Source organism: Myotis nattereri, assembly GCF_964212035.1.
Source record: "Myotis nattereri genome assembly, chromosome: 15".
Lineage (NCBI taxonomy): Eukaryota > Metazoa > Chordata > Mammalia > Chiroptera > Vespertilionidae > Myotis > Myotis nattereri.
In genome coordinates, this window is record NC_138090.1 from 38,621,691 (window position 1) to 38,636,447 (window position 14,757).

At 48.2% G+C, this 14,757-nt stretch overlaps 1 protein-coding gene across 1 annotated transcript; it reads right to left on the reverse strand.

Annotated features, from left to right (window-relative positions):
* Positions 1–541: 541 nt before the first annotated feature.
* On the reverse strand, positions 542–10,466 carry PPP1R14A (protein phosphatase 1 regulatory inhibitor subunit 14A). The gene is made up of 4 exons (XM_081106714.1): positions 10,234–10,466; positions 7,836–7,916; positions 7,267–7,299; positions 542–6,361 (listed from the first exon to the last, which is right to left on the reverse strand). Exons 1-4 carry the CDS (start codon positions 10,432–10,434, stop codon positions 6,233–6,235), a joined length of 444 nt encoding a protein of 147 aa, XP_080962840.1. The 5' UTR covers positions 10,435–10,466; the 3' UTR covers positions 542–6,232.
* Positions 10,467–14,757: the final 4,291 nt, after the last annotated feature.

A 14,757-nucleotide genomic window follows, 5' to 3' on the forward strand; every position in this document is an offset into this window, starting at 1 on the left:
ATTAGAACATGGAGGTGTGCAGGAGGCAGCTGATCGATGTTTCTCTCTCATTGATGTTTCTAACTCTCTATACCTCTCCCTTCCTCTCTATAAAAAAATCAATAAAATATATTTTAAAAATAAAATAATATATAATTCATTTATTTATGACATTGTTTATTATCTTTGTCCTCTTAGAATGTAAGCTCCTGCTATAACCTGGCACCTAGAAGAGTGCCAGACACATAACAGGAAATCAAATGGCCTGTGAATGAATAAACGGGTCACTCTCCAGAAGCCAGACCTTAATCCACTCCCACCTGCAATGTACAGGGCGGGGAAGGCTATTTCCTATGCCCAGACCAGGTGTTTATATAGTTCACTCATGTGTTTTTATCACATACTATGTACTTACTGGTCTGTCCTGTTGGTTAATGCCACTGCTACTCCAGCCAACACTTGGTATATCCAGCTTTCTAATTTTTATCTGATCAATAGATGTTAAACAATACTTAATTGTTGTTCTGGTTTGCATCTTTCAGATTATTATTATTTTGAGTATTTCCTAATGTGCTAATAAGCAGTTTGGGCTTCCTGCCCTATCAATGGTCTGTTCCTGTCCCTTGTGTCTTTTTCTACTAGGGTTGTGGTCTTGTGATGTTGATTTGTAGGAATTCCTTGTAGTTGTTGAATTTCAATCACTCATCCATTTTAGATGTTGCAAATATCTTCTTTCTGTCCATTAATTATTAACTTCAGCCTGGCCAGTGTGACTCATGGTTGAACATCAGTCCATGAACCAAGATGTCACTGGTTCGATTCCTGGTTAAGGCTGGGTTGCAGGCTCGATCCGCATTAGGGGTGTGCAGGAGGCAGCCAATCAATGTTTATGTCTCATCGATGTTTCTGTCTCTCTACCCCTCTTCCTTCCTCTCTCTCTCTAAAATAAATAAAAACATATTTTAAAAAATATATATTAACTTCAGCTAAAGATGTCTTTCTTTGAAGAGAAACTCTTAAATTTTGACATGATTAAATTCATCCAATTTTTTCATTGTAGGATTCATACTTCTGATGTTTTGTTTTAGAAGTCCTCCCTTACCCCCAAGTCACTGCTGCTGTTATCACTGGCTGTATAACAAATTATACTAAATGTAGTGGTGAAAATAGCAACCATTTATTACACTTATCTCTCATGGTTCTTACAGGTGACTGGGCTCAGCTGATCAGTTCTCACTTGAGGTCTTTCAGACCATTGCAGCCAGACGGTGTCTAGGGCTGGAATCATCTCACTCACTCACTCATGTGTGGAAGTTGACGCTGTCAGCCAGAACCCAAAGCCTCTCCATGTACCTTGGGCTTCCTTGCAGCATGGGGGGTGGACTCCAAGAGCACTAGTATGCACCCCTCCCAAATTCATATGTTGAAGCCCTAACCCTCAATGTGATGGTGTTTGAAGATGGGCTTTAAGAGGTCATTAGGGTTAGATGAGGTCATGAGGACAGGACCCTCATCGGATGAATTTATGTCTCATAAGAATGCCAGAGAGCTTAATCTCTGACATGGGAGGACACAGTGAGAAGGCAGCTGTCTCCAAGCTGGGAATAGTCCCCACCAGAACCCAACCATGCTGGCATCCTGATCTCAGACTTCTCAATGTCTAGAACTGAGAAAAAATTGATTTGTTGTTTAAACCAGTTGGTGGTATTTTGTTATGGCAGCTTAAGACAGTCATTAGCATCACTTCCATCACATTTTATTTGTTAGAAGCAAGTCACTGAGGCTGGTCTATATTCTAGACAAGGGGAATGGAAAACTACTTTTGATGAAAAGTATACCAAAAAAATTGGGGGACATGTTACAGTGTTATTCTCCAGTTTCTTTTAATAACTCCAGTTTACTTTTTACATGTAGGTGTTTATTTAATTTGGAGTCCACCCTTGTATATGGTATGAAATAAGGATCCATTTTTCTTCTTCTTCATATAGTAAGCCAGTTTTCCCAAAGCCACAAAGAACAATTAATCCTTTCCCCCATGGAATGGCAGTGCCATCTCTATCATTTTGTTATGTCCCTATACATGCCTGGGTCTGCCTGTATGTTGTTTCTTTGGTGTATTCATCTGTTATTGCACCAATACCACACTATTTTTATTATTATGGTTTTGCAGTCTGTCTTAATATTGATAGAGCAAGCATTCCTCTCTTTCCACTTTAATGTTGACTTAGCTATTTGTACAGCTTTATTCCTCCAAAAAATTTTTGAAATAGGTTTATCAAGTAGCTTAAAAAACCTTTTGCTTGAAATTGTTTTGAATTTGTTGGCTAATTTGGGAAGAACTGGCATGTGGCTAATATTAAGCTAACCTATTCAAGGTCATGAATAGTGTCATTTTTTTCAGATTATTTTTTATATCCTTTATCCAGCATTTAAAATTTTTTCCATGTGTCTCCATTTTTAAGTTGTTTGATAAACCATAGTTTTTATTGCTATAAAAACTGTACAGCCCAACCGGTGTAGCTCAGTGGTTGAGTGTCGACCTATGAACCAGGAGGTCATGGTTCAATTCCTGGTCAGGGCACATGCCTGGGTTGTGGGCTTGGTCCCCAGTGTGGGGTGTGCAGGAGGCAGTCAATCAATTATTCTATCTCATCATTGATGTTCCTACCTCTCTCTCTCTCCCTTCTTCTATGAAATCAATAAAAAAAAAATTAATTCTTCTTTAAAAAAACTGTACAGGTTTTTAAAATTATATTTCAATTGGTTACTACAGTGTTGGTGAATAATAATGATTATTGTAGGTTGATCTTGTATCAACCAGGATAATCCCTTTGCTAAGAACCTTCCTGCCCTCTTTATGAGGGCAAGAAGTATTTCCAAGACATTTTAGCCAGTTGTGACTACCAATCATATCATTGGTGCAAGCCCATTTCTAATCAGCAAAGCCGCTAGTGTTGATCAGAGATAAAGATAGGTCAGTATTTTTTAGTAGGTTCCTCAGGGCCTTCTCTTTTAATGCATTATCTGCTGACCACCCCTGGAGTAACTGACCTTTGGGGTTTAGTTGTAAAACAACTCAAACAGGCAGGAGGGGGCACCAAGGCCTCACTTTCTCACAAGGAGGGTTACTGCACGGTGGCCACCAGGGGGCACTGGCATTGGATAAGCACTACTGCCTGCCAGGTGCTGTTGCAGACATCAGGAATAGAGCCATGCTCAAGAGGGCAAGCCAGGAGCTAATATTCTAAAGGTGGGGGAGTCTAGACAGACGATAAAATGATAGATAATTTCAGGGTCTCATAAATTCTATGGAGAAAACAAACCAGGGTAACAGGATAATGACTGAGCATGACTCCTTATGGAAGGGGCATAAAGACACCTCTCTGACTACATCTAAATGAGAAGGAACTCTGGAAGCAGAGTGCTGTGTGCAGAGGAAAGGTGTCTGTGGATCCTGGAGGGGAAGAGCCTGATGGATGGAGTGGCCAGTGCAGGCAAGGGACAGAGTGGACAGGGAGGAAGGCAGAATGGTGATGGGGCGGAGCACGAGGGGAGAACTTTGCCTTCTGCTCTGGGGCCAAGGGAAGCCTGGGGAGGATTGTGATAGGAAAGATCTCCAAGATAGGCTGTTACAGGGACAAGCAAGGTTAGGACAGTGTTCACAATGTCTGTCTGTGTATAGAGGGGAAACAATGTAAGTTCACATTGGTTTGTATTTGCATGAGGATATACTGGGACAATAGCAAGAAAATTATTAAAACAGTGACCTTTGGAGGAAAGAGAAGAGGGAAAAGGATGGATGGAGATTAATGTAAGAGTGAGAAAAAGTGTCCTCTGGCTGCTGAGTGGGAAGCAGACCACAGGCCTTCACAGACAGAGCCCGGTAAAGGAGGCAAGGGGGGCAGGCCAGGTTTTTCCATGTCCCAGGGGTGTGGGTTGGTGTTCCCAAGGGACAGCTTGCTGGCCAGGTATGATGGCTGTAGAAGCAAATGGTCCAGCTCTCTCTCCCTACAATCAGGTTGATAACAATATTTATTATGTGTCCATGGTACCCTGGGAGGTAGATACTATTATAATCATCTTAATTCTACAGATGTGGAAACTGAGGCACAGAAAGGTTAAGTGACTTGCTCAATATCACACAGCCAGGAAGTAGGACAAATGGCATTTGAATCTGGACTCTTACCCACTTCAGTATGCTGCTTCCCAACCCTTTTGTTGTAGCCTTATTTTCAGTCAAGTTGTATTGCCCCTAGATAGGATTTCTCAGATAGGCTGTGAGAAGTTACTAGCACCTTAGTATGAATCAGTCAACCTCTTCCTGCCACCGAAGAATAGCAATCATTGCTATAGTTTACAGGAGTGCTGTAGTGTGGGCATGAAGTAGCTGGGCTCTGGAGTTACAACGCCTGAAACTGAAGCCCAGCTGTGTGACTTTGGGCAAGTGACATCACTAATCTGAGCCTCCGTGTCTGTGAAGTCCCCATTTTCCTGATGAGGAAACCGAGAGGCACACCCAGGACTTTAGAACCTGGGTCTGAGTATATGCCGCCTCCACAAAGATGAGGAACCAAAAACAGGTTCTGTGAAAGGGAAGTTCAGGGCTTCGTAGGCCTCAGTGGGTGTCCTGGGAGAGAGGCCCAGGTGCTCAGATGCCAGGAGGTGGATATCTCGTCTCCACACATTCATTCTGCACACATTTTGTGTGGAGGAAGGGGGCACTGTAAGCCTGAGGCCTATCTGTGCAGGGACAGCAAGGCCACCCGAAGGACTGGACAAGCCAGGCCCTCCCAGCATGCTCTTCTTCAGGGGCACCTTCTCTTCCTGCCAGATGGGAGCTCAGGCACCTGGGATGGGTGCCTGATCCTGGCCAGGCTGCTGGGTGGCCCGGAGTGGGAACTGCGGCTGGGGCCCCAACTTCAGTCAGCAAAGGCAAGATGGGAGATGTGCTTTGTCCTTGGGGGAAAACACCTTAGCTCTGGTCCTGCGGGTCCTTGGTGCAACCCCAGCTGCACTCCATCTCCTGACTGTACCCAGCTGGGATCACTAGTACAACTAGACCTGCTGTTAAAATACTGAAATAGCCCTAGCCGGTCTGGCTCAGTGGATAGAGCATCAGCCCATATACTGAAGGGTCCTAGGTCAGGCGCATATATCTGGGTTGCAGGCTTAATCTCCAGCCCTAGTTAGGGCATATGCTGGAGGCAAGCAATCAATGGGTCTCTGCCCCTCCCTTCCACTCTCTCTTAAATATCAATGGAAAAATGTCCTCCCATGAGGATTAACAAAAAATAATTTTAAAAGTACTGAAATACCTTCCAGTTTTGGGTCAATAGCTACTACCCACTTCTGATGCCCAGGCCCCTGCCCTAGGACCCTTCAGACCTTCCCATGCCCCAGCCCAGGGCCTCTCCTGATGGACCCCTGGGAGACTTGCCTATCCTGATCGGTGGAGGGGCCTGACAATATTTATCTTCCCTGGCTCAGCATCAGTGTCAATTCCCCCCCACACACAAGTTCAGAGTCCTCAGATATGGATATCCATTTCACATAAATGCCTATGCATCCTCCAAGCCCCACCTGATGTGACCTTCTTCAGGAAGCCCCCCAAAATTTTTACCACCCAACGAGTGACAGGCTTCCAAGGATCTTGGACCATACACCACTTTGTTCTCATCTTCTGCAGCAGTGTGTGAGCACACTGACACCAGGGACCATATTCTACTCCTCTTTGTGGTCTCAATTCCAATGGCCATGCCAAGTACACAGTAAGTGCTCAATAAAATTCATGGCATGGCTGACTGTTCATGATGTGTTGTGGTGATAGCAGGGATATCCTGTGCATCTCCTGTACAGGCCATCATTCCCAGAGGAGCTGGGTGCCATCTGTACACTACAGCCCTGCCAGCTGGGACGGGCCAAGGCTGGGGGGAGGGGAGAACAGGATGTGAGTCCCAGGGGTGGAAGGTCAGCAGAGCCTGTTCTCACGCTCTCTGGCTCTCTGGCCACCGAGGAGTGATTCTCCATCTGTGTAGGCCAGCTGTGGGTGCTGGGTCACAAGCAGACCAGCAGGAGAGAGGAAGATTTTAGGAGTGCAGCTAGGGAAGCCTGGAGTGATCAGGGAGAGGAAAAACAGGCACTCAGTGTTACTGTTCTAGAACCATTAAATACTACTTATAAACAAGTCAGGAGGGCACTAGGAAGGGGGGAGCACAATGCTGGGGGACGGAGGGGCCACTGAGGCCAGAGAGTGTCAGGGCGGCAAGGTCCGGGCCGGGTCTTGGAGGGGGCTCAGGCTTCTGTCACCAGAGGGGCTGGGCTGGCGGAGGCCTGGCTGCTTGTGGAGGCCTCGCAACTTCACCAGCAGCTCCTGGACGAAGTCCTGAGGACAGGGTGGAGGGTGCTGAGAACAGGGGGAGGGTAGGGGTGGGGCCCTGCCCTGCCCAGCCCAGCCCAGCCCAGCCCCTCTGACCTGAGCCCTTCCTTCTACTTCCAGGTCAGTTAAGGGGGGTAGAGGTGAAGTTAGGGAAGAGGAGAGGCCATGAAGAGGAAGAAGATTGGGGTGGTGGTGGGTGGAGACAGAGATGGGAGAGGGCGAAAGGGAGAAAAAGATACAAGGAATGAGAGAGAGAGGGACAAAGAAAGAAAGACAGGGAGATAGAGAGACAGAGAGAGATAGAGAGACAAAGACCAGGACACAGAAACAGACAGAGATACAGAGAGATGCAGAGAGAGGGTCAGAGAGAAAGACAAAGGGACAGAGAAAGAAACAGAGCCACAGAGAGACATGCAAGATGTTTCCCAGGCCAAGAGATCACCAAGAGAGTCCCCGGGGACAGAGCCTGAGCCTGCGGGACACACAACCTCCCACCGGCAGCCCGGAGCTAGTCAGAGAAACATGAATATTTTTCCCTTTTAAAGCAGAGAAGGAAGTGGGAGGGGTTGGGCTGCTCAACTTCAGGGCCTGGAAAGATGGGGGGTGGGGGAGAGCTGTGGAAGGGAGCCCCAGGGTATAACAGAGAGAGGGAGGGAGGGAGGCAGCACAGGCAGACACAGCATAGCAGAGGTAGAAACAGGAGACAGATGGGGGACCGTCTCAGAGGGGAGGAGATAATGGAGATGGGTGGAGAGGAGAAGATAAAAGACACCACTAGAGAGAGAAAAGGGTTCCCCAGAGTTCCCACTGCTGGTCCTGGATGGCAGCTTTTCCCTGCTCCCCAAACACCCCCTTCCCCATGAGGATACAGGGGCCAGAACAGGGCCTGTGAGGGGGAACGAAAAACTTACCTCTGTGGGGTTCGTGCACGATTTCAGGAGCCCCTAAACCCCCACCCACGCAAAAAAAAAAAAAAAAAGTAAATAGTAAATGACTAACAACACCCCTGCCCCTCCAGTTCCTTCCCTTACTAACAAAGCCGCAAGTAACAAGACAATGAAGTCAGACTCCAAGGTGGACTTCCCACCTGTCTTTAAGGGAGAAACACAGTCTGAGGGCAGGTTGAGTCAAGAATCTCTACGTCGAGGCAAGAAGGTCACACAGCATTTCCTGCCTCTTGGAGAAAACAGGCCATAAGAGCCAAACTGCCCTCTTACTGTGACTCCCAGCTCCACTCCTCCTGAGCTGTGGGACCCTGGGCAAGTGATTACATTTCCTGGGGTTCACGTTCACCATCTGGAAAATGGAGAATAGTGCCTACTTCATAGGGTATTGTGATGATTAAATAAGATACTAAGTGGAAAGTGATTGAAATAATTCCCAGTGCATCGTAAGGACTCAATAAACATGGTAACCATTGCTATGAATCTTAGGGAGGAGCGTGGTGGAGGACTTGGGGGCAGCTTTCCTCTCCACCTACCTGGATTTTCTGGCTTCTGTCCTCTTCAGTCTCTAATTCCAACAACTCGTCAATGTTGACTTCATCGGGCATGTCTGCCTCCTAACGCAGGGAGAAGAGAAAGCTGGCCAGGCGCCCTTTTCCCTCCCTCCCCTGCCTTTGTCCAGGGGCTCTGTAGGAGCCCAGGCCCCAGGGCCCAGCTGGCGGGTTCTGGAGCAATAGTGTGGCAGTCAGGGACAGCACCGCCAAGGCGGGACATCTGGGTGTTGGGGGTGGGAGTGACAGATGAGTTGACAGAGGCCCAGGGCCTGTACCAGCTCAAATGCCTGGGCCCTGGGCCCCAGGGACCTCGGGGCTGTCATGGGTCTCTCTGCTTGGCCCCAGTTCCCACAGCGGGGAAACAGGCCTGGTGGAGTTTTGGAATGTCAGATTCTGGGACTCAGGAGAGGGGCTGGCTCTGCCCTTTCAAGGAAAAGTCTGAGAGTTCGGTGTGGGGGAGGAGAGCTAGGGGAGCTGCCAGCCAGAGCCTGCTGGGGTTGGCCCCTTACCCCAGGGGACAGGAAGGAACACAGGGGCCCAGTGCAACCCCCTACACCCAAGGAGATGGCCACCAAGCCCCCGCCCCCCAAAGTAGGTGGGATGAGCCATGAGCCTAACTGTAAGTGACTACGAGGGGGACTCTTAATGGCCTCTCGGGCCAGAGGGCCCAACTCAGGCTGGCTCAGTATCCCTGCGGGGTCAGAATCCAGCTGTCTGAGCAAGAGGTCTGAGTCTACAGATTTTTTCTTTCCTCACCCAAAGTTCTGCTGACTTTAGTGCAGCCTTCATGACTGGGTGTTCAGCAAAGGCATGGAGTGTCTATAAGTGTGTTATACGCCTGTGGGTGCCTCTGTACAAGGGGCCGGGGCCAGCATGACGGTGCAGAGGTATGTGGCATCATGTGTGTGGCCTGCACAGGGGCCTGTGGTCTTGTGGGTGTAAAGTATGCGGCTCTGGCTTACTGTGTTTGTCTCATCGTCATGTATTACAGGCAGCCGTAGCGCCCACTGCCTGAGGGTGACCTCATAGGATACCACCTACCACTAGCAACTGGACTTGACTGTCATCTGTACAAGCCCATGAGCGTCTGAGAACAGAGGGACCTCATGTCACTGTGAGGGGCCATGGCTTCTACCATCTTCACACTGTGTGGAGGATTTCTGCCTCCTGTGTGTCTGTGTACTCCTGTGACCATCAGGAACCCAGGACTGTGTTCCCAGCATGTGTGTCATACAAAGTATGACTTCCATCAGAGGCTCCAGTGAATACACAGAGCAAGACTATAGTTCATGCTCTGTGTGCCAGGGGCAGCTATAGTTTCTGCCATTGTATGTCCACATGTACCTACATCTTCTGCACCTTACTCTGTTCTCTATTTGGGTATAACTGTTATTTCTGTCATTTTTTGTTTTTGTTTTTTCAATCCTCACCCGAGGACATGCTTAGAGAGAGTGAGAGCGAGGGCAAGAGAGACAGACATTGATGTGAGAGAAAAACCTCACATCAATTGGCTGCCTTCCGTAGGGCCCTCACCAGGGATTGAACTCTCAACCCAGGTACGTGCCCTGACCAACAATCAAACTGGCAACCTCTCAGTGCACTGGATGATGCTCCAACCAACTGAGCCACTCCGGCCAGGCTAGTTTCTGTCGTTTTATGCCTTGAGTGCCTGCAACGTATGTCCTGTAGTTATTGTTTTTGCCTTTAGGGAGTAACGGTATGATTTAGTTGTAGTGGATGTAGCTTGTACTATGAGTCACTACAGCTTGTGCTGGTGTGTATCTATGAAGAGCTGTAACTGGAGTCCTTTTATGTGAGTGTAGTTGTGTTGTGTGTCTGCATATGCTGTGGCCTGTGCCACTATGCCTGTGGATGCCCATGGCTGTAGCATATGTTGATCTACAAGTGATCACAGCTTGTGTCCTTGAGGGTCTGTGTATGGCTGTTGCTTTGCTCACTGTGCCTGTGAGTGGCTATAGCTTTCACTGTGAACGTCTGTGAATATTGTTGCTTCCTTTGCTATGTATCTCTGCGTGGTTGTAACTCCCCTGTCACCATGTCTATGTTTGGCTTTAAGACATCCCCTCCCCCCACCCTTTCTCCAGATATGGCTGCTCTGACTCCCCAACTTTGCCTCTTCACCCCCCAGATGGTAAACCCCTGGCCCTCCCCAGATGTCTGGGCACATCTCAGGTGATTCAAGTGTGTGTCTCTGTGTCCACAAGCAGAGTGCCATCGACGGTGGATGGCCGGGCGGATAAGTGCAATGAGTGCCTGACCCCACTGGCGTGCGAGTACAGCAGCCAGCACAAGCAACCGAAGACCCCAAGGACCTATACCCGGTACCTCCCCAACGTCTCCACGCCCCTCCCCGCCTCACCCGGCCGCGGTATAGCTCCTCCAAGCGCCCGTCTATCCACTTCTCCACGTCCAGCCGCCGCTGCAGCTCCCGCCGGTCGTACTTGACTGTGACACGCGCGTGTCGTTTCTGCAGTCCCCCGGGACTGCCCCCCGGCCCGCGGGCCCGCGACGGAGCCTGCAGCTTACTCAGCACCCTCTTGCCCAGCCGCTGAGCTGCCATCGCGTCCCGGCTCCAGACCACGCGCCGCGCAGTGAGCCTTCGCTTAGCGCCCGGGGGGCCTCTTACGGGGCGGGGCGGGGCGGGGCGGGGCGGGGCCGGCCGGCCGGGGGCGGGGGCTCGGTCTCGCCCGGGGCCGACCCCGCCCCAGCCTCTCCGGCCTCGGTTTTCCCTCTGGCAGCGGAAGGGCAGGGCGCTGCTCTGGTGGAAAGCCGGTAGCCGACCGGGTCTCAGGTATGCGTGGGGTCTGGGAGCCTCTGGCCAGGCTGGGCGTCTGAGGCTCCAGGCCACTGGATCCGGGGTCGGGGTACCAAGACAGGCTCAGGGGAACCGGCCTGTTTGCGCCTTCTGGCGGTTGCAAGGAACGGTGCAGGAGGCCCCGTGCCATCTTGCTTTGCTCGGGAACGTCAAGCCGTAGTACTCGTTGTACATCATTTGTTCATTGCTTCATTTATTCACTCATCCATGCATTCATTCGTCCATTTATTTATATTGAGTGTCTACTCTATAATAGAGCAGTGAACAAAAGAGACAAGCCAAGTCCTCATGGAGTTGACATTTCTTGTGGTGGAGACAGGCAGTAAACATAAGTACAGTATATTATAGTTTATTAGAATATGATAAGTCGTATGGAGGACAGGGTTGCAATTTAAGCAAGGGTGACAAGAGACGTGCCTTACCTTACTTCACAGGTCTTCCCACTTCTAATTATAAGCAGTAAGAAAGATACTTTAAAACTTAATTTTGGCCATGTCCCTCCCCTGCTTAAAACTACCCATAACTAGGCAATATCTTAGATAATGTCAACATAAGAAACATCAAAGGTCCTAGCTGGGTAACTCAGAGCATCGTCCCAATAAGCCAAGGTTGCAGGTCCCACTCCCGATCAGGGCACATACAAGAAGCAACCAAATAAGTGGAACAAATCAATGTTTCTCTCTTTCTCTAAAAAAACAATCAATAAATTTTTTAAAAAAGAAAAATGTTCAAACCTATAGAGAATTTTTATGAGTTTGAGCCACACTGAGGACATATGCCAGGGAGCAAGATCTCAAATGCTTCAGAGAATAACAGTTTTTCAGTTTCTTTCATACATTTAAGATTAAGGAGGGAACTAAGGAAGATGATGTGAAGATGGGAGAAAGCAATGCAGGCACTGGATTACAGGATAGTTAAGATCATGTGTTCTCTTGAGGGTGGTTAAGTTTATATCAAAGGTGTGTTAACCTAGATGCACAGAAACAATGGACAGAGTTTGCTTAAGGCAAAGATAACCTTTTACTAAAAAGTTATAGAACTGGGCCTCTCTACCCGTAATGACCAGCCCAGTTAGGAATTTATGATTAAATCACACTGTGACGTTGGTTTTTTTTGTCCACAGATGATATCCAATTTATGTATTTTTTCTTTTGTTGCTTGTGCTTTTGGTATAATACTGTGGACTAAAAAAAAGGAAGGGGGGGTATGGACAGTAACCTCACAGGGTGATCTAATCATAAATTCCTAACTGGGCAGGTCATAATGGGTAGTCAGGCCCAGGTCTAGAACTGTCTAATAAAAGGTTTATCTTTGCCTTAAGCAAGCCCTGTTCCTTGTTTCTGTGCATCTAGGTTAACACACCTTTGCAATGCCTCTTTTCAGACCCCTCCTTCTGATACCTGTCCACCCTTTCAGACCCCTCCATAACCTCTCCTGTAATATAATCCCTGCTTTGCTTTATCCCACCCTCATGAAACCTTTATGTTCCCTGCTTAATTTAAAATTCATAAAATAAACTGCAAAACCGTTATTTTCCAGAGCAGTTGTAATCTTGTTCTCTGGCATATGTTGTTAGTTTGGCTCCAAGGAATCCTTATAAAAATTATCTATAGGTTTGGACATTTCTTTTTTTAAAAAATATATTTTTATTGATTTCAGAGAGGAAGGGAGAAGGAGAGATAGAAACATCAATGATGAGAGGGAACCATTGATTGGCTGCCTCCTGCGCACCCCCTACTGGGGATTGAGCCTGCAACCCCGGGCATGTGCCCTTGACAAGAATCAAATCTGGGACCCTTCAGTCTGCAGGTCGACTCTCTATCCACTGAGCCAAACCAGCTACGGCAGGTTTGAACATTTCTTATGTCGACTTATTTATTTCTTAAATTTATCTTTATTGTTGAAAGAATTACAGATATCCTCCTTTTCGCCCCTCTGAACCCTCCACCCCATCCCCATCTCCATTATGTTGACACATTTAAATTTAAAACTTTTATGTTTCAAAGGACATTATCAAGAAACGAAAAAGAGCCCTAGCTGGTTTGGCTCAGTGGATAGAGCATTGGCCTGTGGATCGAAGGGTCTCAGGTTCCATTCCAGTCAAAGGCAAATGCCTGGGTTTCGAGCTCAATCCCCAGTAGGGGATGAGCAGGAGGCAGCCGATCAATGATTCTTCTTATCATTGATGTTTCCATCTCTCTCTCCCTCTCCCTTCCTCTCTGAAATCAATAAAAATATATTTAAAAAATAAAAATGGAGGAACCAAGATGGCGGCATAGGTAAACACCGGAAAATGCTGCCTCCCACAACAAATTCAAAAATACAACTAAAAGACAAAACAGACATCATCCAGAACCACGGGAAGGCTGGCTGAGTGGAAATTCTACAACTAGAAGGAAACAGAAAAGCACACTGAGACTCAGAGGAGGTGCAGAAGTGCAGAGGTATGGAGGCGCACGTGGCAAGGGCTGGCAACTGAGGACGCAGCTGTCTTTTTGAATCGGGAGGGAGTCACAAGCCCCCGACTGCTCTGAACTCCAGTTCCGGGTGAGTCTCTGGGGACCCAGACTCATACAGGGAGAAACTACTGTCTAGCAGTGGGCAGAACTCGGAACTCGAGGGCGGTTTTCTCTCAGATGTGCTTGCACCAATTACTGGGACACTGAGACGCAGGGCCCCTTAGGGCAGGGCTGAGAATCAACCATAGCTGCTTGCTCCGCCCTGTTGATTCCCTGAGACCCCGCCCCACCCAAGCTGTATGCAGAGACTTTTGCATATGAATGCCCTGGCCCTTTGCAATCTGAAAATTACCTAACAAACTGCAGCTGGGCCAGACAGACCCAGAACATCCAAGAGAAGGCCCAAGGCCCCACAGCAGCTTGCATTGCATCACAGCTGGGCCTCATTTGGGCACCTCCAAACCCCAAACAAGGAAGGGGAATCTGCAGATCTCTTCATAGTTCCTGCTGGGTAGCCTCAGGTACAGGCTAAATTAGCACCTCCTTAGATCCAAGAGCCAGAGTACCCAGTGGTCAGAGTGGGACCATCCAATTACAACTCCTCAGATCCATAAGGGACACACTCAGGGGGCAGACTCTGATGCTGGGGTCCAACCCCAGCAGGTCCAGGGGTTCCCAAAGGTGTAGACGGTGTCGGCGAAGAAGGAATGACATGGAGACAGCGTTCAGTTGATCAGCAGCCTAGCCAGGATCTCTAGCCAGGATCTCCAGCAAAGTTCTGGTCTGGATCTCCAGCGAAGTTCTGGTTAGGATCTCCAGCCAGGTTCTGTGTCCATGTTCTCTTGCTAGGTTCTCCAGGTTCTCCAGCCAGGTTCAGTCACCAGGTTCTAGTCAGGTTCTCTTGCCATGTTCTATCCAGGTTCTGTCTCTAGGTTCTTCAGCCAGGTTCTCTCGCTAGGTTCTGTCTCTAGGTTCTGTTGCCAGTTTCTGTCCAGGATCTTTTGCCATGTTCTGTCTCTAGGTTCTGTGTCTAGGTTCTGTGTCCTGTTGTCTTGTTACATCTGTATTTATACCAGTTGATTCCAATCCTATCAATCTCTATTCCAAAGGTTAGGGCGTTTCTTATCTCCATTCCAGGGAGTAAAGATTAAGTAGCTTAAGCATGATTGTTCGTAGTTAAAGTGATTAACTACCCGCCTGGCACTTAGTTAAGGAATTTTATCCCCTCCCTAACTTCAGGAAAAAATCCCTACTTGGGGAAACAACCTTTCTCTGAGAGGTGACCTTCGTTAAAACACATAGCACTAAGGGGAGCAAACATATTAAGAACAGTATGCTATATACGCCAGGTCCCTTGAAACATATGCTGTGCAGATGTTTCTTTCCTGCAGCGACTGTGTCAAGCAGCAAGGATGGACCGGCTCCCAGCAAATTCCCCCATTTTTATTTTTTAAAAGCAGGCATTAAAAAGAAAAACCCCAAATGCTCTCTTGTATCCATTTTAAGAGTAGGATTGGCACTTTCCGCTATTACCTGAGTCCTAATCTATCATCCCAGGGAGAGCTTGCCAATCCTGCACTTTCCCAGGGTGGAAAGGCTGCAGTGGGGT

What these genes read in the sequence shown, in the direction of transcription:
- PPP1R14A (XM_081106714.1), bottom strand. Translation starts at nt 10,434, where the DNA reads ATGGCAGCTCAGCGGCTGGGCAAGAGGGTGCTGAGTAAGCTGCAGGCT. An exon ending in ACAGAAGCCAGAAAATCCAG is followed by an intron (nt 7,300 to 7,835) that starts GTAGGTGGAGAG and finishes GTGGGGGTTTAG; the next exon opens with GGGCTCCTGAAATCGTGCAC. An exon ending in CGTGCACGAACCCCACAGAG is followed by an intron (nt 6,362 to 7,266) that starts GTAAGTTTTTCG and finishes CCCTGTCCTCAG; the next exon opens with GACTTCGTCCAGGAGCTGCT.